This window comes from Anarhichas minor, unplaced genomic scaffold, assembly GCF_050575085.1.
Source record: "Anarhichas minor isolate MPS153535 unplaced genomic scaffold, ASM5057508v1 ptg000012l, whole genome shotgun sequence".
NCBI lineage: Eukaryota > Metazoa > Chordata > Actinopteri > Perciformes > Anarhichadidae > Anarhichas > Anarhichas minor.
In genome coordinates this window covers 6482766-6510384 of record NW_027466458.1, presented here as the reverse complement: position 1 = coordinate 6510384, position 27619 = coordinate 6482766, and the positions used below count along the sequence as shown (strand labels likewise).

Below are 27619 nucleotides of genomic sequence, written 5' to 3'. Positions count from 1 at the left end.
GTTTGTCACTCCGGAGCTCCGCTCACACGTCCACGTCCGATTCCAGACCTACAGACCTCACTGTCATTATCCCGGCCTGCACCTGCTGCTTCCCAGTGAGTCAGACATAAAAACTCACTCACTCTCCCACACGCACTTGACACGTAAAACCATCCGCACGTTGCTGGTGAGTATCAGCAGGTGTTAAAAAAAACCATAAGCCATCTGCGCCCCCACACCACCAGTTAGACAAAAACATCCACGCAGACACACACACACCCACACACTCTGACCAGCCTTGTCTGGAGATGTTAGGTTAGGTCAACATGAAAGTAAGTTTTGAATGGAGACAAAGAAGTGCAAAACAGAAGAGGAACGAAACAACACCAATCACCTCCCTTCTGAGCGCTTCCTGTCCTCGTCCAGAACCATGACACGTAGCGACAACACTGCCTGGCTCAAGGCACAAAAAAAATGAAGTGTCTTTCTGTGTTTTTTATTTTGTTTTTTTTGGACTTCTCCACTGAGACGTAGCAGCAGAGACGTGCGAGCAGATGCACATGAAAGATGTGAGAAAGGGAAGTTCACAGGGAGCAGAGCAGCTTGTTAAAGACATGAGAAAACGTTTTCTGTGAATTTGTGAACGCAGCCGCAGACGAGGAGACAGTGGAGATAATGAGATTACTGGATTATTAATCCACGGAAAGCAAGTCACCTCTTCCCTTCTCGTAGATGGATGTCTAAACTTCAACTAAAAGTAAATGACTAAAACCAGATCCATCTTGTGTCTCAGGTTGTAGAGGTCCAGCGTGTGCCCCGGTGGCTGTTTGTGTCTCTAATGACACCAGGAGCGGTGATCTGCCCTCCTGCCCCCGACTAGAGCAGTGGTGTCCCTTCCAGCACCGGTGCCTTCCCCTCCTTAGTCCCTGCCGGCCATCTGCCTGTCCTAACTGCACACAGGCTCACCTCCTGCCCCCTGGGGCTCTGAGGCCCAGATACACCCTACAGAATGAGGTGGTCTTCACTCTACCAGCAGGACCGGCTGCACACATACTGGTGAGAGGATTTACTCTAGCTTCCAAACTGAGTATTTAGTGTTTATGCGTTTGAAATGCAGTACCAGAACAAATGTTTGATGACTGACAGATTTAATTTGAGTGTGTTTACAGCCAGATTGGTTAAACAGTTAAGGCGGTGCAGCTGTTGAACGAGGCCTTGTTTACTTCTGATCCCTGTTTCTCCCAGGTACAAGAACAACTGGAGGACCTGCTGGTTTCTCGTGGTGATGTCATCGCCCTGCAGCACGATGCTGGCCCCGCCTCCCTTCTCCGCTGCCAATCTTCCCCACATTCATTGTGGCGACAACCTGTCTTTGCCCTCAACCAATCAGAGTGGTTCTGGATCAACAACACCGGACAGTCAACAGATTCCTCGGCTGACCATGACGCCAACCCTCAGCCGGCCCCGGAGCTTGACATGAAGGCCCTGGTGGAGGACGGTGAAGGAGGCTGGCTGGAGGAAGTAGTTTGCCCCATCAGGGTGCTCTATGTGGGACACAGTGAGACTCAGCTGAAGGGACCACAGTTGTCTGCTGGTCTACCCCAGACCGGACTCTACAGCCTGCTGGTAATACATCAAAGCTGTCTGACAAATCCCAGCATGCATCACATATTTAAATTCAAGATTCAAGATATTTTGTTAACACTGGCTAATAAACATAAGTTTTGCTGTATAAATTATTTATTTGTCTTCGCCCCTTTTTGTCCTATATTGGTAATTCTGTTGTATTAAAAAAATACTTGATAAAAAATGTAATTTATGAATTCCAGGTGACTTCAGCTGAACCATCATACCCAGCCTCAGCATCATGCCCGTTGCGTGTGGTGCCTCCTCTGGGTTTGACGATCCTCCACCCCCCTCCACAGAATGGCACCCTCTACCTGCAGCCCAACGACTCCCAGCTGCTGCTCCGAGTCCGGTCACGCTACCTAACAAAGGCTTCGCGGCGTGGCAGTAATCACAGCGTGACCTTCCAGCCCGACTGTCCCGAAGAGTTTTCTTCTAGTCCAGGACTCTGTCAGCCTGGGGCGTGCTCAGAGTCGGGGGTCGAGGTCACAGAGCCCAGCTTGTATGCAGTGCTGGATCTGAGTTTGGGGACGGAGGAGCAGAGAAGTCCAGTGCAGGTGGAGCTGGAGGCCCATAATAATGTGACAGAGGCCAGCCTGTCTGTTGTCGTACGCCTGGAAGAACCGCTCAGAGTACTGGTGGTGCAGCCGCATCCTGCACACAGGGTGTTGATGGAGTCAGTCGTGGTGAGTGTCTCTGTGTATGCGTTTACTTCACTGGTGTTGATAATACTGTACGCACTCTGCAGTGTACTATCTTTTTATCGTGTCTTCATATGTGTGTGTTTTAGAGCTACACAGCATCAGTGCTTGAAGGCTCCAATCCCACATTTAAATGGACAGTGGATGACAAGCCATACTTCACCTATTACAACACTGTCCTCAATGTCATCTACCAGCACGCTGCCACCTACAAGCTCACTGTGAGTTTCTGTTCACGTCTAATTTGAGTCATACTGCCAGACTGTCTTTTCTGTTTCCATTGATACTGGAATATTAATTGTTTTTTATTAAATTTACATGAGGTTTGTTTTTGATAAACACTGACAAAATGTATGCAAATGCGTGTAAATTAAACAATTAATTTGTGATTCGACTGAGGCAACTTTGTATTTCCATAGAAATATTGCCTCATGAGAGACTAGGTCTTCAACTAACAATTACTTAACTATTGAATATATAATCTGCAGACTATTTTCTCAAATAGCTGCTGATCTATAATTGTCCTTAAAAATGCTCTCTACCGTCTCCCAGAACTCGCAGGGTCTTCAAACTTCTTGTTCTGTCTTAAGTCCAACACCTTAAAGAGGTTTGACTTATTCTCACAGAGACAAACCCAGAATATATTCACATTTAAGAAAGTCTGAACGTAACATATCTGGCATTGAAGCCTAAAAAATATATTGAAATGATTAACAGATTATCAAAGTAGTTGCAGATAATGTTTCTGTCGATATAGACTAATAGTTTCAGCTCTACTAGTTCGTTCACATCTTGTTCTTGCACCTCCTAGTGTTGTGTCACAATCAAAGCTATCGTGCCGCACACGACTTGAACTTCTCACAAGCTGTCTTCCGTCGTCTTACTCGGTCATGTGATCTTTTCCCAGGTGACGGCCATGAACCATGTCAGCACCCTCACAGAGCATTTCAACGTGACTGTGGACCAGCTGCAGCCCATGGCCAACCTCACAGTGAAGGGTGTGCCAGATGTGGTCCCTCAGGGCTCCACTCAGACTCTCACCACCTCTGTGCTTGTCGACATGTCTGTGGCCGCCACCTTCCGGTATTAACAGTGGGGGGGATAGATTCACGATAGACAGATAAATGGATATCTTCTGTGGTGTGTTAACTGCCTCTTTTTCCACTCTGTCTCTTCTTCCCCTTCCTTTGTAAGGCTGAGTGAAAACACAGTGCATCTGTTTGTGTTTGACTGCTCCCTTCTTCTCCTCTATCTGTCTTTCGCTTTGCTCCTTTCTCTGTTTTTGTCTCCTGTGCTCCATAATAGCACTGCAGCAGTCATACCATGCAGAACCTTGGATTTATAGCTGTGTGGTTAGAGCAGATTGCTGACAAGAATTTTCCCTTCTGCTCGGCTGTTTCCCCTGTACCCCCCCTCCCCCCCCTTTTTTTTCATCTACTCTTTCTCTTTTACTCTCTTCTCTCCCACCCTATTTCACATTTTTACCCTCCCAACTATATGGCGCACTCTTTCACTTAGTTTTCCTCTACACTCACCATGCTTGGTCCAGAGAGGCTTCTTGAGTTTTGAGTTTCCACTTCTCCTCCAAAAACCCTCTATTGCCTCGTCAGAGAACATTCCCACTTTCCACTGTGTGTGCGTGTGTGTGTGTGTGTCTGTTCGCATGCGTGCATATGTGAATGGAAATGGTTATCACGCATTTATTCATCTAATATCCATATTTATTTCCTTGATGGTCCTCATTTAATGGTTTCACATTGTCTCTGTTGTGCGGCAGATGGTCTTTTGGTGACGGCGGATATAAGGAATTTGAATACAAGCCTCCCTACGCCCCCTCCCTCCTCTGCCCAGACTCCCCCAATCAGGTCCTTCTAAGCAACAACGTCACCTATATTTACTCTCAGCCAGGTGAGCCCTCGCCCATCTTTTTATCAGCAGCACGACCAATGGAGGAGCTGCCAGTTTAGTTTGACTTTGTGTCAATTTACACAAGATTAAAATGCAGAAAGCTAATCCCCCCCCCCCCCCCCCCCCCCCTTGTCCTTCATCTCCCTTTCTTCTTCTGTACAGGAATATACACAGCATTGGTGTCAGTGTCCAATCGTTATGAGAACATCAGTCAGAGCATCAACATGAGCGTCTACAGCATCCTCACTCGTGTCGATATACAAACGGAGCCGCTACTCCTCCTCACCGGCAAATCAGCCGATTTTGAGGCTCACCCTCTGCCCTCACCCTATGGCATTCACTATGACTGGCACTTTGGTGATGGTTCCGCCTCGCTGCAAGGCCGCCGCGTGGCACACACCTTTGCACAGAGTGGCGTCTTTAATGTCTGCGTATCGGTTAACAACACCATCAGTTCTATGGAGGCTTGTGCCGAGATGTTTGTATATGAGGAGATTGAAGATTTAACAGCTCTAAGCTCCTCTCCGACAGAGCTTCACAGTCCTACTTCAGTACGGGCACGCCTTGCATTAGGTAATAACATCACATGGACGTTCTCAATGGGAGATGGGACCGTCTTAACACAATCCGCACCTGATGTGTCTCACAGCTATATCAAAGATGGCAACTACACAGTGAATGTGACGGCCGCGAACGCCGTGAGCTCTGGCTGGACAATCCTACCAGTGCAGGTGTTTGTCTTCCAAGTTATGAAGATAGAGCCGTCTGGGTGTGTCCAACAGCAGACCCCCGTCAACTTTCAGGCCTGGGTGTCCGGTAACGCATCGGCTCATCTTTACGAATGGAGCTTCGGGGACGGAAGCCCAAACGAGACACACCACGGCAACCCCAGAGTCTCGCACACCTACTGGACAAGTGGGGACTACCGCCTCTCTCTGCTTCTGTCCAGCGGGGTAAACAAGGCCACCAAGGCAAACTTCTTCAACTGGATGTGTGTGCAGCCAGCGTTAACTAACATCAGCCTCACCCTGGAGAAATCACACTATGCTGTCGGGGAGGAGATCCGGTTCCAGGCCAGAGCTGAGCCAGAATTTAACTACAGCTATCAGTGGGACTTTGGTAGAGGGGAAGACCTTATGCTCGTCAGTGGCTCTGGGAATATCCTGACAATGTATAAAAACCCAGGTCACTACAGTGTGACAGTCATTGTCTTCAATAACATCTCCACCAGTAACAGCAGTGTTGTGATTGAGGTCTTGATGCCCATAGGTCCAATTGTTATTCAACATAATGGCACTAAATACAATATCCTGACTCTTAGAGCACCGTACGCTTTCACAACATCTTCCATGGCCTCCAATGTCACTTACGTCTGGAGCTTTGGAGATGGAAATGTGCTTACAGGTCAGAATATCCTCCATAACTTCAACATCTCTGGAAACTACAATATTACACTGACAGCAGCCAACACAGTTAGCAGCAATCACACCACTTTACCTGTTGCTGTGCTTGCATCAATCCACGGATTGACCGTCAACGCCAGCTTGGTAAATGTCCCTCTCAATGCCTCAGTTCACTTTGAGGCCCAAATGGAGACGGGAGATGGTGTCCGGTTTTCTTGGATCTTGTGTGACCGTTGCACCCCAATCCCAGGGACACACACCATGTTCTACACCTTCCGCTCCGTTGGCACTTTCAACATCATTGTGACAGCGGAGAACGACATAGGAATGACACAAGCGAGTATCTTCCTGTACGTCCAACGTGAGCTGGAGGGGCTGCAGATTATAGCAGAGGAGATCGGAGGAGGCACAGGATTGGACGGTTGTTGCTTTGCTACAAACCGTGTTCTGCACCTTCACGCAGGATTAAAGGAAGGAACCAACATGACGTTCACTTGGAGCCTTATCAAAGAGCTAGACCCCCTCAGCTCAAGTTTCAACATAAGCGCGAAGACCGTGGAGGTGAATTTCTCCACTCCAGGCCCATGCAACATATTTCTCCGGGCAGCCAACCTCCTGGGCCAGCAGTCCGTCAACAGAACCATCCACTTTCTGGAACCAGCTGGAGGGGTGGACCTGCAGATCAGCGACAACCCAGTTGCAGTCAACGCTTCGACCAACCTGACAGTACTGAGTGTTGAAGGCTCGGACCTGCAGTACCGCTGGTCTGTGAATGGGGACCCTTTGAAGTGGTACAAGCACTGGAAGACCCACACCTTCATCAGTCCTGGCCTCAAGCTAGTTACTGTGGAAGTCTTCAATGAGGTTAGCTCAAAGGTTGAGTCAAAGATTGTCAGTGTCCAGGAAGCCATTGCTGGTCTGAGATTCACAGCTACCAATGTGATAGAGCAGAGGTATGTAGCAACAGGCGACAACGTCTCGCTCCAGGGAGAAGTACTGACGGGAACAAATGTGACGTGGACATGGCAGTTGAAAGGAAGAACAGAAATGGGAAGTAAAACTTCTCTTATTTTCCAGGAGGCAAAAACAGCCATCGTTACTGTGAATGCGACCAATGACGTCAGCGGGCAAGTGGTTTCCAGAAAGTTCTTTGTTCAGGACAGGATTCAGGGTTTGGAGCTGAGGGCAAGTAAAAACTTTGCAGCAGTCGGTGAGAAGGTGAACTTAACCATATCTATGGCAGCGGGCTCTGATGTTTGCCTCATCTTGAGCATCAGCGGAGATGCCACTGTTATCCTTCAACCCAACCAAACCTACAGCCACACATTCAGCAGGGTGGATACGTACATGGTGAATCTCACTGCTCACAACCAGGTAAAGTCAAAGGAGATGGATAGCATACATTAAAGTCAGTAGAGTGTTCGAAGCAGAAATGAGTAAATAATTGGGAACTTTTTAACTTTTAATCATTAACTCTTCACTGTCAAAGCCAGCAAGATTTAATCGAACTAATGAAGTGCACATATTCTGTTGCAATATGACAATCCAGGTGAGTTTCAAGAGGCGGCACCTCCAGGTGGAGGTGATGGAGCCGGTGCGTGGACTTTCCATCCAGGGAAGCTGTGCCGCAATCCCCGTGGGGGTTAAGAGAACGTTTGTAGCCAACATCCTGACGGGCAAGCCCGTTCATTTCTTGTGGACTTTTGATCTACACCACCTTCACAAGACGTCACATATGGGCAAAGAGGTCAGACCAATTTGAATAATTATAATTAATAAATATCACATTAAAGCAAACAGCTGTTAAATGGTGATGTGTCTCACACAACCCTAGGTGTTCTACACGCCAGAAGAACCAGGTTTATTGACCATCTACCTGAAGGCCCTCAACGTACTACATGCTCAGAACGTCACCATGCACATCCGGGTGCAGAACCAGCTGACAGCAGCCGTTCTGCATGCAGCGCCTCTGGACACCTTCATCAATAAGACGGTGGCCCTGATGGCACATCTCACACCCAGATGTAATCCTGTGGAGTGCTTGTGGGACTTTGGTGACGGCTCTACTCCTGTTCACACAAACACCACAACTGTGGGTTATGAGTACAGATACCCAGAACACTTCTTGGTCCAAGTATGTTTCTTTGAACTACATCATTCCATGTACTCCATTGTTGATCTATGAAATATGAAAAGCTGTATGTAAAAGCTCGACATCTTGCCAGTTTTGAGATTTCTCTTTTTTCTCCATGCCAGGTGAACTGCAGTAACTTGGTGAGCTGGGTGTTGGCCCAGGTGGAGATAAACATCAGCGTATTAGAGTGTGAGGAGCCAGAAGTGCAGGTGGTTCAAGCCCCCCGTCTGGCCATCTGGCGCTACCAGCCTACTTTGGTGGAAGCTAGTGTGGACCTGAAAGGCTGCCTTCGCTACGGAGCTCAGTACCTCTGGCAGATACTCGCGACACCCTCCTGTGATAATGACAAAGGCCCATATATTCCCTCTGGGGTGCCAACTGAGCCCTATCAGTCTTTGCTTGTCCCAGTAGTTCGCCTGCCGGTGGAGGTGGATGTGCGGCGGCTACAGCTGTCGTTGCCTAAGATGTCTCTAGCTGCAAGGAACTACACCTTGGTGTTTTCTATGTCCTATGAAGGCGTGCCACTGTGGAAGGCCGCCTGTCTGCAGCTCAGCGTCATGGCTACCAGGTCAGTGGAGAAACAACATTTTGACACTTTACCTCTTTTTTTTTTCTAATTTCTTAAATAAGTCTGCAAATGAGTTTGATGCAAATTGACACAATATTCCACCCAAAGTCTCTAATAATTGCCAAAAAAAATGAATTTGAAAAACTCAGCTATAATGTCTCTTTCTAGAAATCATAGATCGTAATAATATGAGCAGTTTCATGTAGAAACAATGGTTGAAAGAAAATCTATAGAACCTTTTAATGGGAATTTAGCAAACCATAATGTAGGAAAACGTTGAAGACATCAGGAAACTGAAATCAAGTTCATCCCGATGATGTTAAGAAATCACTACAAACATGAAACAAGCGTGAAAGAATTTGGATTTATAATTTGTAAATGGGCGGGACAAAGTTTGCAAAGACGTTCAAGCTAATTGCTACAGAAGCTCAACTGTGTTGATCTATAGATAACTGTCATAACTTGATAACTAGCTGGGGTTTACAAGTTTACTTTCTCTTTTCTTCTGTTCATTTTAACTCCTTTTTTTCTTGTCAGGATGATGCCCATCATAGAGGGGGGCACATACAGGGTGTGGTCGAGGACTCAAGACCTGAAGCTCAGTGCTGTGCAGTCCTACGATCCCAACATGGACCCAGACAGCCAGTCACTGCTCCACTACCACTGGGAATGTCAAAGCACTTCTAAGGTATGAAACAAAACCGACAGTTAGATGAGCTTTGTCTTGTTAAATTGTCACGTTCTGTTGCTTACAAAATAAATGGCTTTCAGACTTTGCAACATGTTTCCATTCACATGATATTATATTGTACTTTAATATGCATTCAACGTGCAAACGGAATCAAATGTGTCGGCTTAATTTGTGAACAAATGCAAGCAATGCAAAGAACAAATTTAAAAAAGGATTGGCAGCTACTCAGGTTTCCATACATTGCAAGCTTGGAGTTCTTCAGGCAGCATCCATCTAAAGTTGGTTGATATTAAACACTTGAAACAAAACAAAGCGGATGTAGCTGTTATACCTATTATATTAGATCTATTGTTTATTAGTAAATTATGTCCATATGAATCTGTCAGAGTAGTGAATAATGAGAGAACGACTGATGTTCTTTAATGTCTGACTCTGTTATTTGCTCCTGTGGTGAGACAGGATGTTGTCTCTCTCTCTCTCGCTATAGTCTCAATATTTGGCTCGAGTCTGGTGAGAAATAAAACAGTGTTAAAATGTTGAAACCAAACTCGACTCTCAAGCATTTTATTGGTCTTTTTTCAAATTTTGAATTTGTAAGGCTGATTTTGAAGGACACATTTGATTTTAGTGTGCATGCTTGTGTGTAAATTAATTTTGTGTTTTTCACACTGATCTTGTTTTTGGCTGGGTGGGAATACATTATGCCTGTGCAGAGACCACAATATACGACCCGATGGGATGGGTGTGTCCTGCAGCAGTAGAAGAGTGTGTGTGTGTGTGTGTGTGTGTGTGTGTGTGTAGGTGTGCGTGTGTGTGTGTGTACATCTAAGCAGACAGGCATTTAAAGGGTTATGTAACTATTTAGAGATGAATTCAACATTCCGCAGCTGGTGCTTTGCTCCCCACCCTGACAATTACAGTACACACATAAACAACATGCACACATAAAACACACACACACACTCACAGCTGTGTAGCGCTGCTGATAAAAAAAGGACACTCAGTCTGACTACAAAGAGTAAAACTGTACGAAGGACTGAAACGATGAAGACAAGGAGTCGAGAGAAACTCAATTGATCAAATGTTCTACACTGTCCTGACCCCTGACCTTTGATGCAAATACAATCGTAGGAAAAGATAGTCGGTTCTCACATCAAGATCTGACATCACAAAAACAAAAAGCAGCCTCACCAAATGTCTAGAGCTGTCCTTGTTTGAAATTTAAAAAGACCTGAAGTTACAGCAGTTTTAACGGAGCCTCTTGAGTGTCTTTTTCTAGTTTTTAATACGAATAAACAAAACACTGGTAAAATTATAGACCGATTTCTCCCTCCCAATGTCTGCTTGCAGGGCGCAGAGCACTGCTCCAGTCTGAACTTCGGCCTGGGCACCAGCGATCCTGTGCTGGGAATCTCCGGCTCCGAGCTGGAGGCGGGCGTCGACTACACCTTCAGACTGACCATCAGCAAAGACGGCATGCCACCAGAGTCCACCACGCAGACTGTAAGCGCATACATTCTACTACACACATTAATACCAGCATGAAAAACTCTGTTCTGTTACACGACTCGTTGAGTTTGTTAGAAGTGTTTTGTCATCTGTCTTTTCCTCACTCTGACTCTGCCCTCAACTAGTAGAATCCCAGTCAATTCCACACAGTGATGCATACAGCTTATTAATGAAACACTGGTTTCAGATAGATACTCGGTATCTGCTGATACCCAAAGCCCAGGTAGCCCTTTGGGACTGAAAAGGTTGGATCGGTGTATCCTTAGTTGGGATGGCTTAGGTCGGCTTTCTGCTCGGAGTGACTGCATCCTATCCGCTGCCTGAATTGCTAACATTTGACCACATTTATGTGTGTGCTTGACAGGTGCTTGTCCAGAGTGGCCATATTCCCATGGTGTCTCTGGAGTGCGTGTCCTGTAAGGCCCAGTCCATCTACGAGGTCAGCCAGAACTCGTACGTCTACCTCAGAGGAACCTGCACCAACTGCCAGGGCTTTCATCGTGGGGTAAAGGCACACACACACACACACACACGCACACACACACACACACACAGAGGCACAAGCACACACTCCAAATCCGCTGCTCATTAAAAGTATCAATGCTGTTATATTTCTATATAATCTCCAAATGTATTTTGCTTTTAGTAAAATCTTTCTCTCTCTGCCTCTCAGCGCTGGAGTGCCATGACGCTGCAGAACCAGACTCTGGTCCTGGACTCCTCCTCCACCACCACAGGAAGTGACGGCATGAATCTGGTGCTGCGGCAGGGCGTCCTTCGCCACGGAGACTCCTACAACTTCACCCTGCATGTGACCGACGACAGTCTGGATGGCGATGGCGCCGCCTCCATCACTCTGCACCACAACATGCCCCCGACTGGTGGGGAGTGTCACCTGAGAGGAGGAGGGGAAGCGGGGATGGAGTTCGGGGAAGATGACGAAGGCTGGAGGATACGCACACTGTTGGACCAGGTGCACTTCAGCTGCTCAGGTAGGAAGATGGAAGATGTGGCCTCACTCTCTCACACACCGTGGTACCTTTCAGTCTTTCCCTTTGTTTCATATTTTGGATTTTGTTAAATCTCTCTTATCTAATTAGCAGATTTATCCCTCCATTACTCATCACGTATTTACCAATTCGTCGTCTTTTCTTGTCTTTGTTCTCTTTGTCTTTCTCACTCTCTCGCCTCCAGGTTACAGTGATCTCGGAGTCTCCGAGACTCCTCTGCTCTACAGTTTATTGGTGACGCGTTGCAGAGACGACTACTGCGAGGACTTCTGTGTGTACAAAGGCAGCAGCCCGGAGCACTCGGCCTTCCTGCCCCCAGGTTTCAGCTCAGCCCGCCATCGTGTAGCCGTATCCATCACAGTGGAGGACCACCAGGGAGCTGCCATCACTGCACTCAACAAGTAACTACATTTCACTCAGCTGTTTAGTTAAGTTAAGCAACAGTGAGACCACTTAAATGACATTCAGTATGTCATCTTCTTGTTAAGCTATAGTAGCTCGCCTGGGCTTTAATGAAGTTCTTCTGAGCGGTAAAATAAATCCCCGCCAACTCCAAGGGTTTTGTTCTGTTGTTGACGACTGAGCTTCCTGTTGAGGAAGAAAATAATAAGGTTTAGCTGCTCGTTAGTGACGTACAGTAGGATATTTTTGCACAGCAGCAGCTCCTGTAAAATGTTATGAAACCAACAGTACTGGAGAAACACACCAAGTCCACATAGTGATAGAAAAGTTAAAATCAGTATATTCAGAAACGGTGCTTTTTGTTTTGTGTTTGTGTCCAGGTCCATTGAAGTTGTGCTGCCAGACGCGCCACCTAAGTACAAGAGCCTTCCCCATTGGCTGTCTGAGCTGACAGACAGCAAACTCAAAAAGCTGTTGGAACAGGGAGACTCCCAGAGGGTCCGAGAGTTATCGTTGGCTCTTATCACAGTGCTGAACGAGGTAGGAGAGGCCTATCCGTACGATTATTTATCAGTCGATATTACATGAAGCGTTCTTATACGTGTATTTACCTTCTTCCAGTATGAGCAGACCAGGGAGTCGGCGCGCGTGTCCCGACACGAGCGCGGTTACCGAGTCAGAATCCGCAGCAACATCACCAGAGCGCTGACCGCTCTTGACCTGATCACTGTTAACGACATCCAGCAGACCTCCGCCGCTTTGGCTCAGTGCACGGTGAGCAGGATGACAGGGAGGCGAGGTGGGAAGGAAAGGAAGGAGGGCAAGAAAAGAAACAAACAAACAAATGATGAGTTGTGTTTTTTTTCCAGGCGGTGAGTCGAGAGTTCATATGTGAGGAGTGTCAGAACAGCACCCTGAACAAGCTGGAGTCCATGCTTGAGATACTGCAAACTGACACCAAGCAGGGCACCGTCACTCCCACTGAGATAGCTGACAACATCCTGAACATCATGGGTAAGAGACGATGTTTTCTGTGTCACCTGTAACATTTAGGGTGGCTGTTGCTCAGCGGATAGAACAGGTCGTCCTCTAACCACGTTTCAATCCCGCGGCTCCTCCTGTCCGCATGTCAAAGTGTCCCTGGGTGCTTTATAGAAATACACTGCTCCTTTAAATGCTTAGGATCGGTTAAATGCAGAGGTCATACTGTATATCGTGTTCGTATCTGTTTGTATATGACAAATGTAATAAAGTCTTATCAATTAGGAGCTAGCAACAAGTATTTTAAACATGCATGTCTATTGCTGAGTGAAGGGTAGGTGAAGGCCTTTTCAGGGCTGTTGCTTCCGAATCACATACTTGGTATATAAAAGGAGACTAAGGAACAATGGCTGCCATAAAATGTAGACGTGATGGTTTTTTATACTCTAGGTAGGGTTTTGTGCATCTTTTTTTTTTTGTCCACGCCATATCTCTCTTAGCTTTTAACCCAATCTTGTATCGTCCCCCTCCCTCCAGGTGATCTGATCCATCAGGTCGGCCAGTCCACATCCCAGTCTTACCTCAAGCTTTCCAACTTGGATCCCCCCTCCACCTCCTCTCTTCCCTTCTCCGGTGAGGAGCACGGAGGCCCCCCTTTAGACCCCTCTCCCTCCACGCTGGAGCCGCACCCTCTGCGAGTGGCGGCCAAGGCTTACAGCCTGTCCTCGGTCCTCATGCGGATCCTCATGCATGCCCGTGTGCTCAATGAGGAGCCGCTTGTGCTGAGGGGAGCTGAGATCGCTGCGACAGGAAAACTGGCGGACCCCCAGAGCCTTCTCTGCTACCATGACAACAGCAGTCCAGGTGGGCTTTGTGTGTTTAGTGTCTCATGAACTGATGAAAGTTATGTTTCTGTGGGTGGTAACGTTGATGCCCTACATTTATAAGAAGTTGCAAACAGGAAAGTGAAGAAAGACATGCATCACAATAGTTTGTATCGGTGTTTCATCTCCTCTCCTCAGAGTGCCAGCGGTTCTCCATCCCCCGAGCATTCAACTACAGTCTTGGCAGGGCTGCAGCGGGAAACAGCATTATGCAGCTACTGTTTCAGGTGACATGATGGAAACTACTCAGTCGAATACAAAATTCTGTTTCCGTTGAAGAGCAGCATGAAAGCTGCTGGCCTCTCATCAGTACACACACACACACACACACACACACAGAAATAAGTGGTCTTGTTTTGTGTTGTTTGGTGTTTTACCCTCACTTCAGATCAAACTTTCACCTCCTCTCATGATTATCTCTCGCTCCCTCATTTTCAGGTGGAGTCAAACCCCTTCCCCTTCAACTATGTGGCCAACTACACCGTCTCTACCGCGGTGGCATCCATGGAGTTCCGCACCGAAAATGGCACCCAGATTCCCATCTCCGGACTGGACGACAGTCTAGCCATCACTGTCGCTGTTAACAATGGAAGTGGTGGAGCGGAAGCAGATCCTGAGGGTTCCGGTACCAGAGGGATCCCCACAGCTGGAGCTGCTAACATCAGCCACTGTGACTCCATCATCGTCAGGGTCAGCACGGGAAACGCCAACAGAGAGGCGGGGGTGTTTGTGCAGCTCAACTTCACTGCTCTGCAGGGTGAGCTCTCACATTCACCAGATGATTGATTCAATACGGGGGAACACACCCATTGGTTGAGCTTACAGTGTTCAGTTTTTGTTGAAACTGTGTGAGGAAGGTATTTAGAAGCTGTAATGGCAGTAGTGTTGTGTTGGACTGCATCATGAAAAAGATGGATGAGAGTGCAGTATGAGAGAGGCTGTGTGAGTTTATGAATGGGCCAAATATAGAGATCACATACTACATATCTACACTTGACTTTGTGAATTTTGTTACTGCCTGGTGACTCAACGTGATTTAATGTTTGATAAATAGTTACTTTATTTTTTCTAACACAGTTTTATACTTTTAGTTGTGACCCAGTTTAATTATCTTTTTCTATTCCTTCTCCAGATGCCAGACAGAAGAATAAAAGAGAAGAGGATGTGGAGGAGCCGTACATCACAGCCTATCTCCATTCACATGAAAGACCCAATGAGTTCAACTGCACAGACAAAAAACACATCACACTCGGTATGACCAGGGGGCAAGATCTCGACCACAGGAAATACACCTTCTTCCTGTCGCCAGAGTAAGAGCTCCTGTTCATCCGCTGCTGTGTAACATGATGTGTACTAATTATGTAATATTGTCTGTGGCAACTCGGGACTGAGGTCCTGTGGTCAAGCTCTGAGGTTACCAAGTAATTCGTTTGGGATTTTGTTCGATTAAAACCAGATTTTTCTTCCCTGTCTTGCACAGGTCGTACGACACCACGCTGGACTACTTTATCAACGTGAGCACGGCCTGCAGCCCCAGCTCTCAGCCCGTGGGTGTTTGTCTGGAGGTCGGGGTGTTTGCTTCTCTGTGTCAGTACTTCAGTGAGAGTGAGAAGCAGTGGCGGACAGATGGCATGGTGCCCCTTGCAGAAACCAATGCCAGCAGAGCAGTTTGTCGCACCAGGCACCTCACGGCCTTCGCAGCAGGCCTGTTTGTACCGGCCGACGCCATCAGCTTTAAAGTGCCAGTCAGTATCACGAAGACAAACACTTTTATGTGCACATGTACCAGATAAACACACACTTTCAACCGGCTTTCTTGTCCCTTAGGAGCGTTCTGGTGCACCAAGCCTGGTTGTGCTGTTGGTGTGTGTGTTGGGCTTACTAAGCTATGTTGTGGCAGCAGCCCTCTTGCACAAGTTGGACCAGTTGGATCTGCGCCGGGCTGGTGTGGTTCCGCTCTGCGGCCAAGACGGACTCTTCAAGTACGAGGTCCAGGTCAAGACTGGCTGGAGCCGGGGGGCAGGTGAGTTGAATACGGGGACAATTTTAGACACCTGTCAGGACACAAGTGTTATTTAATAGCTCAATGAGCATTTGCAGTATAATATTTATACTAAAGTTACTTACTACTTTATTGGCTTGAAAAGACGACCCTGATTAAACTCCTATTTGAAGAGCTTTTTTTAATCAACATTTTAAGATGCATGTGGTCTGACATTTTTGTGTAGTCTTTGAATTAACCCAAAAACTACATTACTACAAATTAAACATGGTCATTTTCAAAAGGAGAGTCTCTGCAGAGCTCAGATTTGTAGAAATACTGGATACGATGCGCCTCTCTCTGTCCCTCCAGGCACCACAGCTCACGTGGGAATCAGTTTGTATGGACGTGAGAGCCGCAGCGGTCACCGCCATCTCGACAGCAGAGGAGCTTTCACGCGCAACACTCTCGACATCTTTCATATTGCCACAGATACCAGCCTGGGCAGTGTCTGGAAAATACGAATTTGGCATGACAACAAGGGTACGGAATCACACACAGCAGAGACCTGTAATCACACAGACTTTAACCAGCTGATATTTTAACTCAATTTCTTGTAACCGTCATTTCTCGACCCTCCATCAGGTCTGTCCCCAGCATGGATGCTACAGTACATCTTGGTCAAAGACTTACAGACAGGAAGCAGCTCCTACTTCCTGGTTGAGGAGTGGCTGTCTGTCGACAATGAGAGAACTGACGGACAGGTAGAGATTGAGGTGGAGGCCTCAGGTGAGACGCTACTACCACATCATCCGTTATAAGCGTCCGCTGATGCAGGATGCCGTTTTCACTCCGTCGTGTTTTCTTCCCGTTTCCTTCAGAGGAGGCTGTGCTTCGTCAGCTGCCCCGTCGTCTGCAGTGTGAGCTTCAGAGGGCGCTGTGTGAGAGTCACCTGTGGCTGTCGCTGTGGGAGAGACCCCCCCGCAGCCCGTTTACCCGCTTGCAGAGAGCCACGTGCTGTGCTGTGTTACTGCAGCTCTTTGTATTGGCCAACACACTGTGGTACAGCATCGTGGTGGACAAGAGATACAGGTATAGGAAGGAATGTCTCCTCGCTTTGTGTCCACATTACTACAGGTGATTTGTTCCTTCATTTCAATCCCATCCTGTGTTGCAGCCCGCGGGCTGTGTCAAGGTTGTCTTCATTAAATGGAGAGACGGTGGCAGCAGGCGTGGTGACCTGTCTGATCGTCTACCCGCTCTACTTGTTCGTCTTTACGCTCTTCAGAATGAGCCGCAGCAAGGTAACAAAAACCCGCTCAAAACTATAACTCGATCAAGGTTTTTTTAGTTCCTTACAGAGGCCAAATATGAAGTTAAATGTTTTCTCTGTGCGTGTGTGAATGTTAGTGCGTGTCTGTGGAGCAGGTGCCACCACAAGTGGATCAGGAGTCGGTGGAGATTGATGACTTCCTGGATGACTCCATGGCTGGAAGTTCTTTCCTCTTTTTTAATGGCGAGGTAGAGTCTCATGCAAAGAATGGGATGTAAAGCTGAATCATGCCTGTTGTATATTTTTTTTGATTTGTTGTAGAATCAATATAAAAGTTATATAATTAGATCCCATGGCTGTTAAGAAACAATGCAGTAAAATGTTATGCTTTTCCCTTGTGATGAGTGTTTGTCTATCTATTCGTCTCTCAGACCAACTCAGAAGAAACCAATTTGGATTTACCCACTCCATCAACCAAAAGGTGAGATCGTCTGTGGCCATGACAGTACATTAAGATAATGCATGACTTCAATTATTGGAAGACAAATGCCAAGTGCGATTGCCAGCCGTCAGATGGAATGAGGATTAGAGAGAATAGAAGAAGAAAGAGCATAAATAATCAAAAAGAAAAGGAGGAAATGGTTTGTAATTTGCTCATTCGCACTAAAAGAGACTGAAAAGAATAAAACAATATATGATATTGGACTTTCTTGGATGTCAAATGAGCAAAGTGATTTCTCTCGTCGGTGAAAACGCTATAAATTCTGAAGCCATAATTGTCTCAGCACTTAATCGAGTGTAATTCATCGTTCTCCTCTGCGAAAGCTCTGTGTTTTTTAGTTTTAATAGAGACGGAGAAGAAACTCTCGGGCTAAATGAATGCTTTGCTGAGGTCGCACTACTTTAACAAACATCTCCCGCTTTGTCTTTCAGTGGGGAGAGTTGGTGCATGGCAGATGAGGAGATGGAGGACGGGGATTGGCCAGAGCTGTTGAGTGACGTGTCTGCGGTGGGAGGGGCGGGGCATGGGGCAGGGCTGCCCAGGCTGAAGAGGGGTCAGGGGAGCCGGCACCTGGGCGTCGACATGAACTTTAACCCCGACGACGAGGAGGGGACCGACCAACGCAACAAATATTTCACCTCCTCAGGTACCTGAAACGGGAAGGTTTTTAAACCAGTTGTTTGTTGAGTACATGAAGCATTTGGTTGTGTTATTACACTGTCTGTGTCAAAGGAGTGTACTGAAATACAAGCTGATGCTTTTCGCTCACAGACGAGGATCTGATCAAACACATTTTGGCAGACGGACAAAACTTCTTTCCTCAGACAGATGAAAGTGAAATGGCCGACCTGTAAGTTTGATCTCTGAACATTTCTCAGTTTCTTTATGAAATACAGCAAATTAACTTGCTTCACTTTGGAATGTTTGTGGATTTGCTTGAGTGTAATTAATCGTGTTATTTATTTCCATTGTGTGTGTGTGTGTGTGTGTGTGTGTGTGTGTGTGTGTGTGTGTGTGTGTGTGTGTCAGGTTGAGCATTTTAGGAGATAAGACTGAAGTGATTCTCCGCCAGAAGCTGAATGAGCCTCTTCCTCTAGAATCTGTGAGAAGAGACCCACCAAAAACTGCCTTCATCTCAAATACAGGTGAGTGTGAGAGAGTGTCGATGAAGATTCATTCCAGGACTCAGGGCTCGTGTTCATCAAACCTCAAGATTATTAAAAAAGTAAAATTTGGCTTAAATGGCTGTGAAGCTCTGTGGGCTTTGCTCTTGACACATAAATCACCCCATTGTTTGGGGATAAAACTCCTAAGTTTGTAAGAATGTATTTCCTTTGGTGAAGTGTATTTATTAGACTAGATTATTATAATGCAAATTCCTTGCAACTAAATTGAAAATGCTCTCAGAGGTCTCTTTCTTTCTATGTTATTGCCTGATCGTTCTATTTAGTTTCACCTCTCGGACCTTCGTATGCTCACCGGTCCTTTCCCTCTCCAGTTGTGACGGACGTGTGTCGTCCCCGACGGTTCCCTCCCTGGTGTGGACGTGCCGCCCTGTGGGGCAGCTGGGCGGGGATCGCTGTGGCAAGTAGCGTTTCCATTTGGGCCGGTCGCGGGTTCAGTCAAAACGTGGCCATGATGTGGCTCATCTCCTGTTTTGCCAGTTTCCTGTGTTCCTGCCTGCTGTTGGAGCCTGTTAAGGTAAACACTCAAAAACACACGTTTATTCTCAAAGATTCTTGTTTACCTCACACATACATACTCTTTTCTAAATTCCCATAATGTCTTGTGTTCTTTTTTTGACGCTGCAGTCAATATTTGTATGCATCAAATACATTTTTAAGATCACTTATGATGATGAACCCACAGATAACTATTACCAGACTCTACAATTCCTAAAAGTCTTTTGAAAAACGTTCCTAATCTAACCGCTCTGTTGCTTCCCTGCCCTCTGTCTCACAGGTATTGTGTGAGGCAGTCTACTATGCAGTGTGTGTGCTACGTCTGCGTCCAGAGGATCAGGATGTGCTGGTGGAGTTCCCCCGGCTGGAGAGAGTGGTCCAACGGGTCCCCAGGGTGAGTCCACCGCAGGGCTTCGCTCTGTCTCAGGCTCGGCACCAGGCCCGCAAGGTCCACATGCTGCACACCATGCTGAAGGTGAGTCAGAAAGAGAGAGACGGACACGGTTAAAGAGATGATGCTGGGGATTGCCCTGATATCTTTACTGTGTCGTATAGCTCTATATCTTATTTATTAACTAAATATTTGGATCTCATTTTCAGAGTTTCCTGGTTTACATGTTTTTCCTGTTGGTGGTTTTGCTGCTCAACTACTCTGATTCAGCCAAAGATACACACGGCCTGAGACTGCGCACTCAGCTGCAACGAGCACTGCACACACCTGTGTACCACAACATCAGCAGGTACACACACTCACAAACACACGCCCTAACCTTTCGTTCTGTTGAGTATGACGTCAAGGGTGACCTTCTGCCTTCTTCAAAGTCATTAAAAAATATTTCTGAGCTCTTTGGTGTGTAACTGTATACCAAAAGAGAACAAGAGGGGGAAAATTAGCTCAAGCTAATTGTGTCTGTAACTGCAGATCCAGAGCGTCTCTTTACAGCAGCAAGGTTTCCATCCACATGTATCGCATATTTTAACTGAATTTCTAGAAAGAATGTAGAAAACGGGATGTAAATATGATATTTGTGTTTGTTTAATGTTTTAATGTGTGTGGAGGGATAAGGAGACTTCAGCAGAGCAGAAACTTCTGTCGTGTTTTGCTTTTTCAACCAAGACAAACTCTTTTGCGATTTTTCAAGATTTCTATTTTAAAAATGTTTGGCCTTCTGTTCAGGTTTTTCTAAGTGCAAATTAAAATTGTGCATTAAAACAGGTGGATGGAAATGCGCACACACATAGTTGTTAATCAGCAACTGTTTATCCAGCATTGTGACAACTCTGCAATGTAACATTATGACAAATACACAGTTTATAAAATGCTCTATTTGTTCTTTTAGCCGAGCCGATGCTCTCATGTGGCTGAACGAGTCACTGTTGCCACAGTTACTGGATGACTCGGCCCTCTTGAGGAACACAGGAAGCGTGTTGCTCGGCACGCTGAGGCTTCGTCAAGTCCGTGACACACAGGGTGAGATTGAAATGTGGTCTCTTGTTAAAATACAATATAGTTTGTTATGTCAATAAAAATCTGAATATACTATACAAAAATGTCCATAAAAAGTCATCGGTAAGTATATCATGAAAAAAGCATAGTATAGTGTGTCAAAAAATGTCATCGTGTGGTACGTTATAGATTGTCACAAAAAAGTCATTGTATAGTATGTCTTAGAAAAGTAATAGAAAATATTTTAGTTGAGCATGACATGAAAAAGTCATAAGAAAGTCTTAGTATCGTATGTCACTAAAAGTCATAGTATATTTTTCTAGTATAGTTTAGTATGTCATAAGAATTTAATTTAAAGTCATAGCATATTATGTAATAAGTCACAGTAAAGTATGTCGTCAGAATATCATAAAAAGTCATAGTATGCTATAAAAACGTAACAAAAATAAAGTCAAAGTATATAATGTCATACAAAAGTCATGGTATAATATGTTATTAAAATCAAAACAAATAAAGTCACAGTATGTCATAAGAATGTCATAAAAGTCATACATAAGTACATCATGACATACATTTTCATGTTTATCTTTACAGGTACTCCGGCAGGCCTCCTTGTTACCATTTCTGATAATCTGTTTATTCTCATTCATGTTTGAAGGTACTCTTCTAAGTATTTATTAAATTAATGCAATTTGATCTCAATTTGCAGGTAGCTCCAGGGCCGGGGACAGTGCTTTGGGAAAGGGTTGGGTTCCACCGCCGACTAAAGACGCTGAGGATTGTACTGCTTTTGAAACCAACGATTCAAACGGGTAAGGGAAGGATTCAAATTCTGGCTTTAACAAGGCAGCCGTTACGTTAACTTTTGGGGCAGATTCTGTATCTATTAAACATCTGGTCTTATTTAATATGTTCTTTTTTTTCCCCTCTGTGTCTTCTTCCACTCGTATTCCTAGGGCGGGGAGTTTGGGTACAGTGAGGGTGTGTAACAGTGGAGATGTGATCCAGCAGCTGAACAGAAGCCTGGCGGAGGCCTCCTCCTCCTTACAGCAGCTGCAGAAGCTGCACTGGCTTGACTACAGGTAGTGAATGTGGAAAGACAAGATTGTAAATAATACAAAAACGCCAACATGTTAAGTCAAAGATATTAAATGAGGCCAAGGCAAAAAAACATGTTTTACTTAAGTTTTGTTATCTTTTAAAAGTGGAGTTTGCTAAATGATCTCACTTGCCAGATTGCTCCAGAGTCGTAAGGGAATCAAAAACCGGGCTTGTGAACAAATTTCACAATGATTGAAACAGAACCACGCATACTCGTGGCTTCATATTTCTTAAGTGGAGTTTTATTCTCCCTGAAGTGTAATTTATCTTTTAGCCTGCAATCATTGAAAAGTTGCACATGGAAACATGAAATCATAGAACCTAGAAAACAATCCAGTCAAGAATGTGGGCTGGCTTTCAACGGTTCTGAGAATAATAACTGGTGGCATTAACAAAACTTACATTCCACATTTGGTGTTAGGTTGCATTCAGCAGGGAACAACTGAGAGTCAATAACAAGTGGGTGGTGGAGGTCTCTTACGGACCACTAAACCGTGTCGTTTTTTTATCTTTCATGTGAAATGAAACCTTCTGTGATGGAAACAGGATGAATTAAATATTCAAATTTGTTCCAAAACAGGAAGTGACTCTGTGAACTATGTTGACCCCTGATCTTATCACAGTCCATTAAGTGTGCACCCGTTCTGTCTGTGTGTGTCTTCATAGGACCCGTGCTGTGTTTGTGGAGTTCTCGCTCTACAACATCAACACAAACCTCCTGGCTGTTTTCTCCTTCCTCATTGAGTTTCCAGTTTCCGAGCGTGCCCAGTGCAGCCTTGACCTCCTTGTCATCACTCTGTGGCCAATCAAAGGCCTGGATTTGCAGCTCCTTCTCATGGTAACCACTGGCTAATACCCACCATGTAGCTTCACCTGAAAGCTTTCTCTGTCCTTGGCTTTGTTCATTTGGCGACGTATCTCTAGTTTAACATTTCGCTTCTTCCAGATCGTCCTCCTCGGCCTGGTGTTGTATTTCCTGGTGCGGGGGATCTTGGGCTTCCTTAGAGAAGGCTATGTGTACTTGTTGTCAACATGGAGGCTTCTGGGCATCTGCAAACTGGTTCTGGCAGCGTCTGTGTGTGGACTGCACCTGAGCTGCTGCACCATGGCCACACAGCAGTGGGCGTCGTACCTGAAGCACCCTCGGGACGCCTTCACAGACTTCTACCCGCTGGCCAGACAGAGTCAGATGTACACAGCCATGTCGGCCTTGCTGCTGTTCATACTGGTGCTCAAGGTAAGAGAGAAATCAGCGCCAACTACAAACATATTAAACATTTTGCGATTTCTGGTCTTTGTATTTGTGTTTTGTTGTTGTTTACATTTATTGTTACTCACCAAAACGCTTTGTTTGTATCCTTGAGGTCCAACAAACGTGATGAATGCATTTCCTTCCAAAAAGTGTTTTGCAAAATTGCTGTGTAGATTGGGTGAAATGCAAGTATCTGGACTGTCAAATATATGTGATGTACTACAATGTTATAACAGCTAGAAGTGGTGGCAGAACTATGACAACAAGGACCAAGTTGTGATATATTGGAAGTTTACATTTAACATTACTCCGCCCCTCACCCTCCCTTTGTGATCATCCAGGCGTCCCACCAGTTGCGGTTTCTCAGAGAGTGGGCCGTGTTCGGCAGAGCTCTGCGGTGCTCAGTCTGGGAGCTGCTGGGAGTCGCCCTGGCATTACTGCTGTTGTTGCTGGCTTACTCACACGCAGGACACCTGGTCAGACTTCTTCTCTTACTACTCGTTGCCTACATCTAAAAGATATAATGCTTCACCTAAAAATGAGAATAACTGTGCCCTGTCCAGATACATTTTTTGGGCCGTTTGTTTCCATTTTCTGGTTTCCTGTGAAGTACTGCGAGGAATCAGCTGTCTTTAACTTTTCCTTCATCTGTCTCCTCTGCTCCAGCTCTTACACTCAGTATACGACGGCTACGGCAGCGTGAGCTCCGCCTGTCGGTCTTTGTTGGGTGCTGACGGACGTGGCCTCCTGTCATGGCGTCCCAGCTGGACGGTTACTGGTCCCTCGAGCACCGTCTTTGCGCTGGTTTTCCACGCGAGCTTCGCCGTTCTTCGGCTTGTGCTGCTGTGGTTTGTCACCACCGTGTTACTGAGGAACTACCGGCGCGCACGGGCAGAGCTGTACCGTCCAGCTGTGGATCTCCAAGACTACGAGATGGTTGAGCTGTTTCTCAGACGGCTCAAAATGTGGATGGGACTCAGCAGGACCAAGGAGGTAATTTCCTGTTTCTACAGCTGTTAGTTAGAGATTTTACGGGGACAAAATATGAAAAGATTATTGGTAGTAGACACTCCGTTAGTGATTATGTCTCTTGTACTATTTAGAAAGATATACATCAATCCTCACACTTGTCCGCTGATCCTCCTGCTGCTCTTTTTTCCTCTTCTTAGTTTCGTCATAAGGTGCGTTTCGAGGGCATGGAGCTGCCACCGTCCCGTTCGTCCTCCACCAGCGACTGTAAGTCCCTGTGCTTGCCACCGCTGGACGGTCCCGACTGCTCTCCCACCCCGGACAGCATCGATGCGGGTTCTGAGGCCTCGTGGCGTCCCGCCTCCTCCAGCCCCTGCAGCCTGACAGAAGCCCCGGGGATCGGCCTGGGACTCGGGCTGGGCCTGGGTTTGGGGCTCGGTCCAGGAGTGGTGATGGGCAGTACCAGCTGGAGGGAGAGAACAGAGACCGAAGCCTCTCTGAGGAGGCTCCTCCCCACCCTGGAAGCCCTGCTGCAACAGCTCGACCGCGTGACCATGGCAACAGAGGATCTGTACCACGTCGAGTGCAGAATGGAGCGAACCCAGAGGAAGAGGAGGCGGAGAGAGAGAGGAGGAGGTGGTGGTAAGCGGGGGAGCAGCGAGGCAGGACAGAGAGGAAAGGGTGAGGACAAGGACTCTGTCGTATGGAGGGAACGAAAGATTGGCAAGGAAAAACAGAAAGGGAGCAAAAAGGGGAAAAAGATGGATAAAAGTGAAGTTCGAAAGGACTGTGGAAACACTGTTGCCAACCCAAAAAAGACTCCAGTAGCCACACCCGTTCCCTTTTCAAAGCCCAGACCAGCCTTTGCCACGACACATACGCCCGCTCCCCAATCATCGGCCAAACCTTCAGTCGGTGCACCTCCACCAGTCACAGATAAATCTCCCTCCGACGCCTCCTCCCTCCCCGTCTCATCAGCAAACACTGTCCCGCTGTCCAAAGCACCTCCATGTACCCCCGCACCTACCCCTTCCTTGCCATCTACCCCTGCCCCTACACCCAGTGGCCGGGACTGGGACCCCCCCACAGAGAAAGAGACCCTCCCCTCCTCCAGCCTGTTCAACCACCCAGCTCACACCACAACCATTCCTACACACAAGCGAAAACGCAAACCTCCACCCCTCAAAAACAAGGTGCACCCCAACCTAGACAGGCACGGCCCTGGACACTCAAAATCCTGAGGACTCTGGATAGAGGGACAACCAGATGTGAAAGATAGTGGAACCAAAAAAGAGTAAATGTTGGGTTATGGATAAGAGGAGGACAGGGGCAGCAGGTTTTGTCCCCCAGGTGCCCCTCGCTAAACCCAGGTAAAGGAGAGAAAGTAGAGGATGGGAATGAATAGGACCCAGAAGAATCACAGAGACACATAGTTTGGGGTAATGAAAGATGAACAGAGAGCAATAAAATAAGACTTTGCATGTTTATAATCATTGATCCGTCCAAATCCCAGTTCAGTTCACTCTCAGAAACGAGGTGCAGGTCACCAGACGCTAACTGAGCTGGTTTAGTCAGCCGTGTAAAGGTCGACATTGAAACCCAGAAATACTCCTATTCCTTATTCCACCGGACTAAAACTGATCCCAGGTGGCCCTGGTGGTCACATTGGGTCACTGACAGGAGCACACGCGCGTGCTCAACCGAGGATTTAACCAACTGAAAGCAGACGATGCAATCAGTCTTTTTGTGATTTCTCAGTTATGTTGTCCGTCTACATATTTTTGTATTGTATATTTTGGTCACCATGGGTAATTGTGGCCTGTTTGAAAATAGTCATTTTTTTATGAATCTAAATTTGCATGCAGGCGCACACAGATATACGCACATGCAGGTATACACGTGCATGGAAATAACACTGTAGACACAGACCCGCTAAGTGTAATGTGCCGTACACTTCAGCCCAGTGAGGCACAAGAGAAAGCAAAATGAAGCATATACACACACACACACACACACGCCAGGTCGTTGGGATCCCAGCAGCCAGTTCTTCAGGGTGCAGATATGACCGTTCTCTCCATACTGCAGAAGTACAGAGAAATACAAAAAAGATACAAAGATAATTGGAAGCGAAGAGTACTGATGACAAGAAGGTAAAGGTGTAGCGAGTAGCGCTGGAGCGTTAGCAAGAAGCTGTAAAGATTTGATGGAGGAGTTCGGTTGTACATGAAAGTTGAGGAAGCAGGAAGGAGTTGCCTTCACTTATACAGTACTGAACTTTTACACAGGTTTACCCATCATAAAGCTATACTGAGTCCCGGTCTGATTCGCTTTTCTAAATGTTGTGTTGTGATTTAAAAGCACTTTTGTTCAGATGTAGATTTTTTTCTGATGAGTTGTAATGTAATAAGCTTGGTGTCCAAGCCAATAGAGAAAGCTTCACTCATACTGTATCTTAACTATAAACGTTGCCAAAGCTTAAGCGTCATGTAAGCATTCAGAGTTTTACCAAACCAAGTAATTCATTCATTCATTTTGTACTTAGCACTTTATTTCCTGATGGAGCTGTTATCCAATGCCATATTTAACTCTTATGTGTCAAGTTTTTACTTACATATCTTAACACAAACGTCCTCGTAAGTGTTATTGAGGCGTTAAAACTACAGCTACCAGTTATTTGTGTACTTTTGTCTGCTCTTGGTAGTTTTGTTGTCTTATTTTGAAAAACATACGTACTTAATGTGTCCAGTGGGCAGATCTCAGGGAACCCCCCCTCAACCTGGAAATATAACCAGGAAAACCAAAACTGGGGGCAAAATAGGTGTTTTCAATAATCTAAGGAAATGATATATTTGATGGTTAAATCATGCCAGTCTGTCTTAGACTTCATCTTCCTTCTTCTCTCAGCCAAACACTGGGGCGTTGCATGTCAGTGCCCTGTTTTGTTGTTTTAAAAACACCCTAAATTATTGTATTTTTAAACATTATCTCACCTTTTTCCTGCCCAATTACTTACAAAAGATCTCACACGTTTCAGGCTCTCACAGTCCCGGCCCGGCTTCATCTGTGTTTGTACATTTCTGTATGTATGTATGTATGTATATATATATATATATATACACATATATATATACACACTGTATATATATCGGTGCTTCGTGGTGTGTATATATTTTTGCTTTTCATGATCAGCATTGTTTATGTGCTGCAGTGGCATACGCATTAGGTCAAGCACTGGTGTTGTAAACCCTAAATATTTACATTTCTCCAATCTAACTGAAGCACTACAGCCAAAGCTATCAATGCATTTAATATAAATCTTTGCCAAACTACAAACCACAGGAAGCCGAGCGGTCAGCTGGCCCTTTTCCTGCTCCGTGTACAGCGTGTAACAAGATAGCGCCAAAGCCCGTCGTCTTTGTGCTGTACCTCGCATTTTGCTTTAAAATAGTGTCACAAATGTGTCTATGCTCTCATTTGTATCTCATATCTGTATTTTGCAGTTGTAGCACTTCTCCTGCTTTTGCACTTGACAAAGTTGAATAAAGAGTTTGACAGCTGAACTGTGTATAATGACATAAGATATGTAAGTTATACCACCCACCCTTTTTCTACAGGT

General features: G+C 46.0%; 1 protein-coding gene across 1 annotated transcript in view; it reads left to right on the top strand.

Moving 5' to 3' along the window:
* Positions 1–27563, top strand: part of pkd1a (polycystic kidney disease 1a) — a 50262-nt gene extending 22699 nt beyond the window's left edge. The window contains exons 9-51 of the mRNA XM_076090851.1: positions 1225–1605; positions 1809–2291; positions 2396–2527; positions 3214–3389; positions 4084–4214; positions 4377–6991; positions 7167–7364; positions 7452–7751; positions 7874–8319; positions 8857–9007; positions 10361–10513; positions 10884–11024; positions 11193–11511; positions 11714–11930; positions 12312–12471; positions 12553–12705; positions 12801–12945; positions 13450–13776; positions 13935–14023; positions 14235–14553; positions 14929–15106; positions 15277–15541; positions 15624–15819; positions 16150–16320; positions 16423–16566; positions 16659–16869; positions 16955–17081; positions 17188–17298; positions 17482–17531; positions 17984–18198; positions 18324–18402; positions 18582–18697; positions 19051–19253; positions 19515–19709; positions 19835–19974; positions 20575–20705; positions 21391–21493; positions 21638–21763; positions 22449–22620; positions 22729–23019; positions 23376–23510; positions 23701–24027; positions 24204–27563. Of these exons, the coding sequence (XP_075946966.1) occupies positions 1225–1605; positions 1809–2291; positions 2396–2527; positions 3214–3389; positions 4084–4214; positions 4377–6991; positions 7167–7364; positions 7452–7751; positions 7874–8319; positions 8857–9007; positions 10361–10513; positions 10884–11024; positions 11193–11511; positions 11714–11930; positions 12312–12471; positions 12553–12705; positions 12801–12945; positions 13450–13776; positions 13935–14023; positions 14235–14553; positions 14929–15106; positions 15277–15541; positions 15624–15819; positions 16150–16320; positions 16423–16566; positions 16659–16869; positions 16955–17081; positions 17188–17298; positions 17482–17531; positions 17984–18198; positions 18324–18402; positions 18582–18697; positions 19051–19253; positions 19515–19709; positions 19835–19974; positions 20575–20705; positions 21391–21493; positions 21638–21763; positions 22449–22620; positions 22729–23019; positions 23376–23510; positions 23701–24027; positions 24204–25244 (11763 nt within the window). The 3' untranslated portion in view covers positions 25245–27563. The remainder of the gene's footprint in view (positions 1–1224; positions 1606–1808; positions 2292–2395; positions 2528–3213; positions 3390–4083; positions 4215–4376; positions 6992–7166; positions 7365–7451; positions 7752–7873; positions 8320–8856; positions 9008–10360; positions 10514–10883; positions 11025–11192; positions 11512–11713; positions 11931–12311; positions 12472–12552; positions 12706–12800; positions 12946–13449; positions 13777–13934; positions 14024–14234; positions 14554–14928; positions 15107–15276; positions 15542–15623; positions 15820–16149; positions 16321–16422; positions 16567–16658; positions 16870–16954; positions 17082–17187; positions 17299–17481; positions 17532–17983; positions 18199–18323; positions 18403–18581; positions 18698–19050; positions 19254–19514; positions 19710–19834; positions 19975–20574; positions 20706–21390; positions 21494–21637; positions 21764–22448; positions 22621–22728; positions 23020–23375; positions 23511–23700; positions 24028–24203) is intronic.
* Positions 27564–27619: the final 56 nt, after the last annotated feature.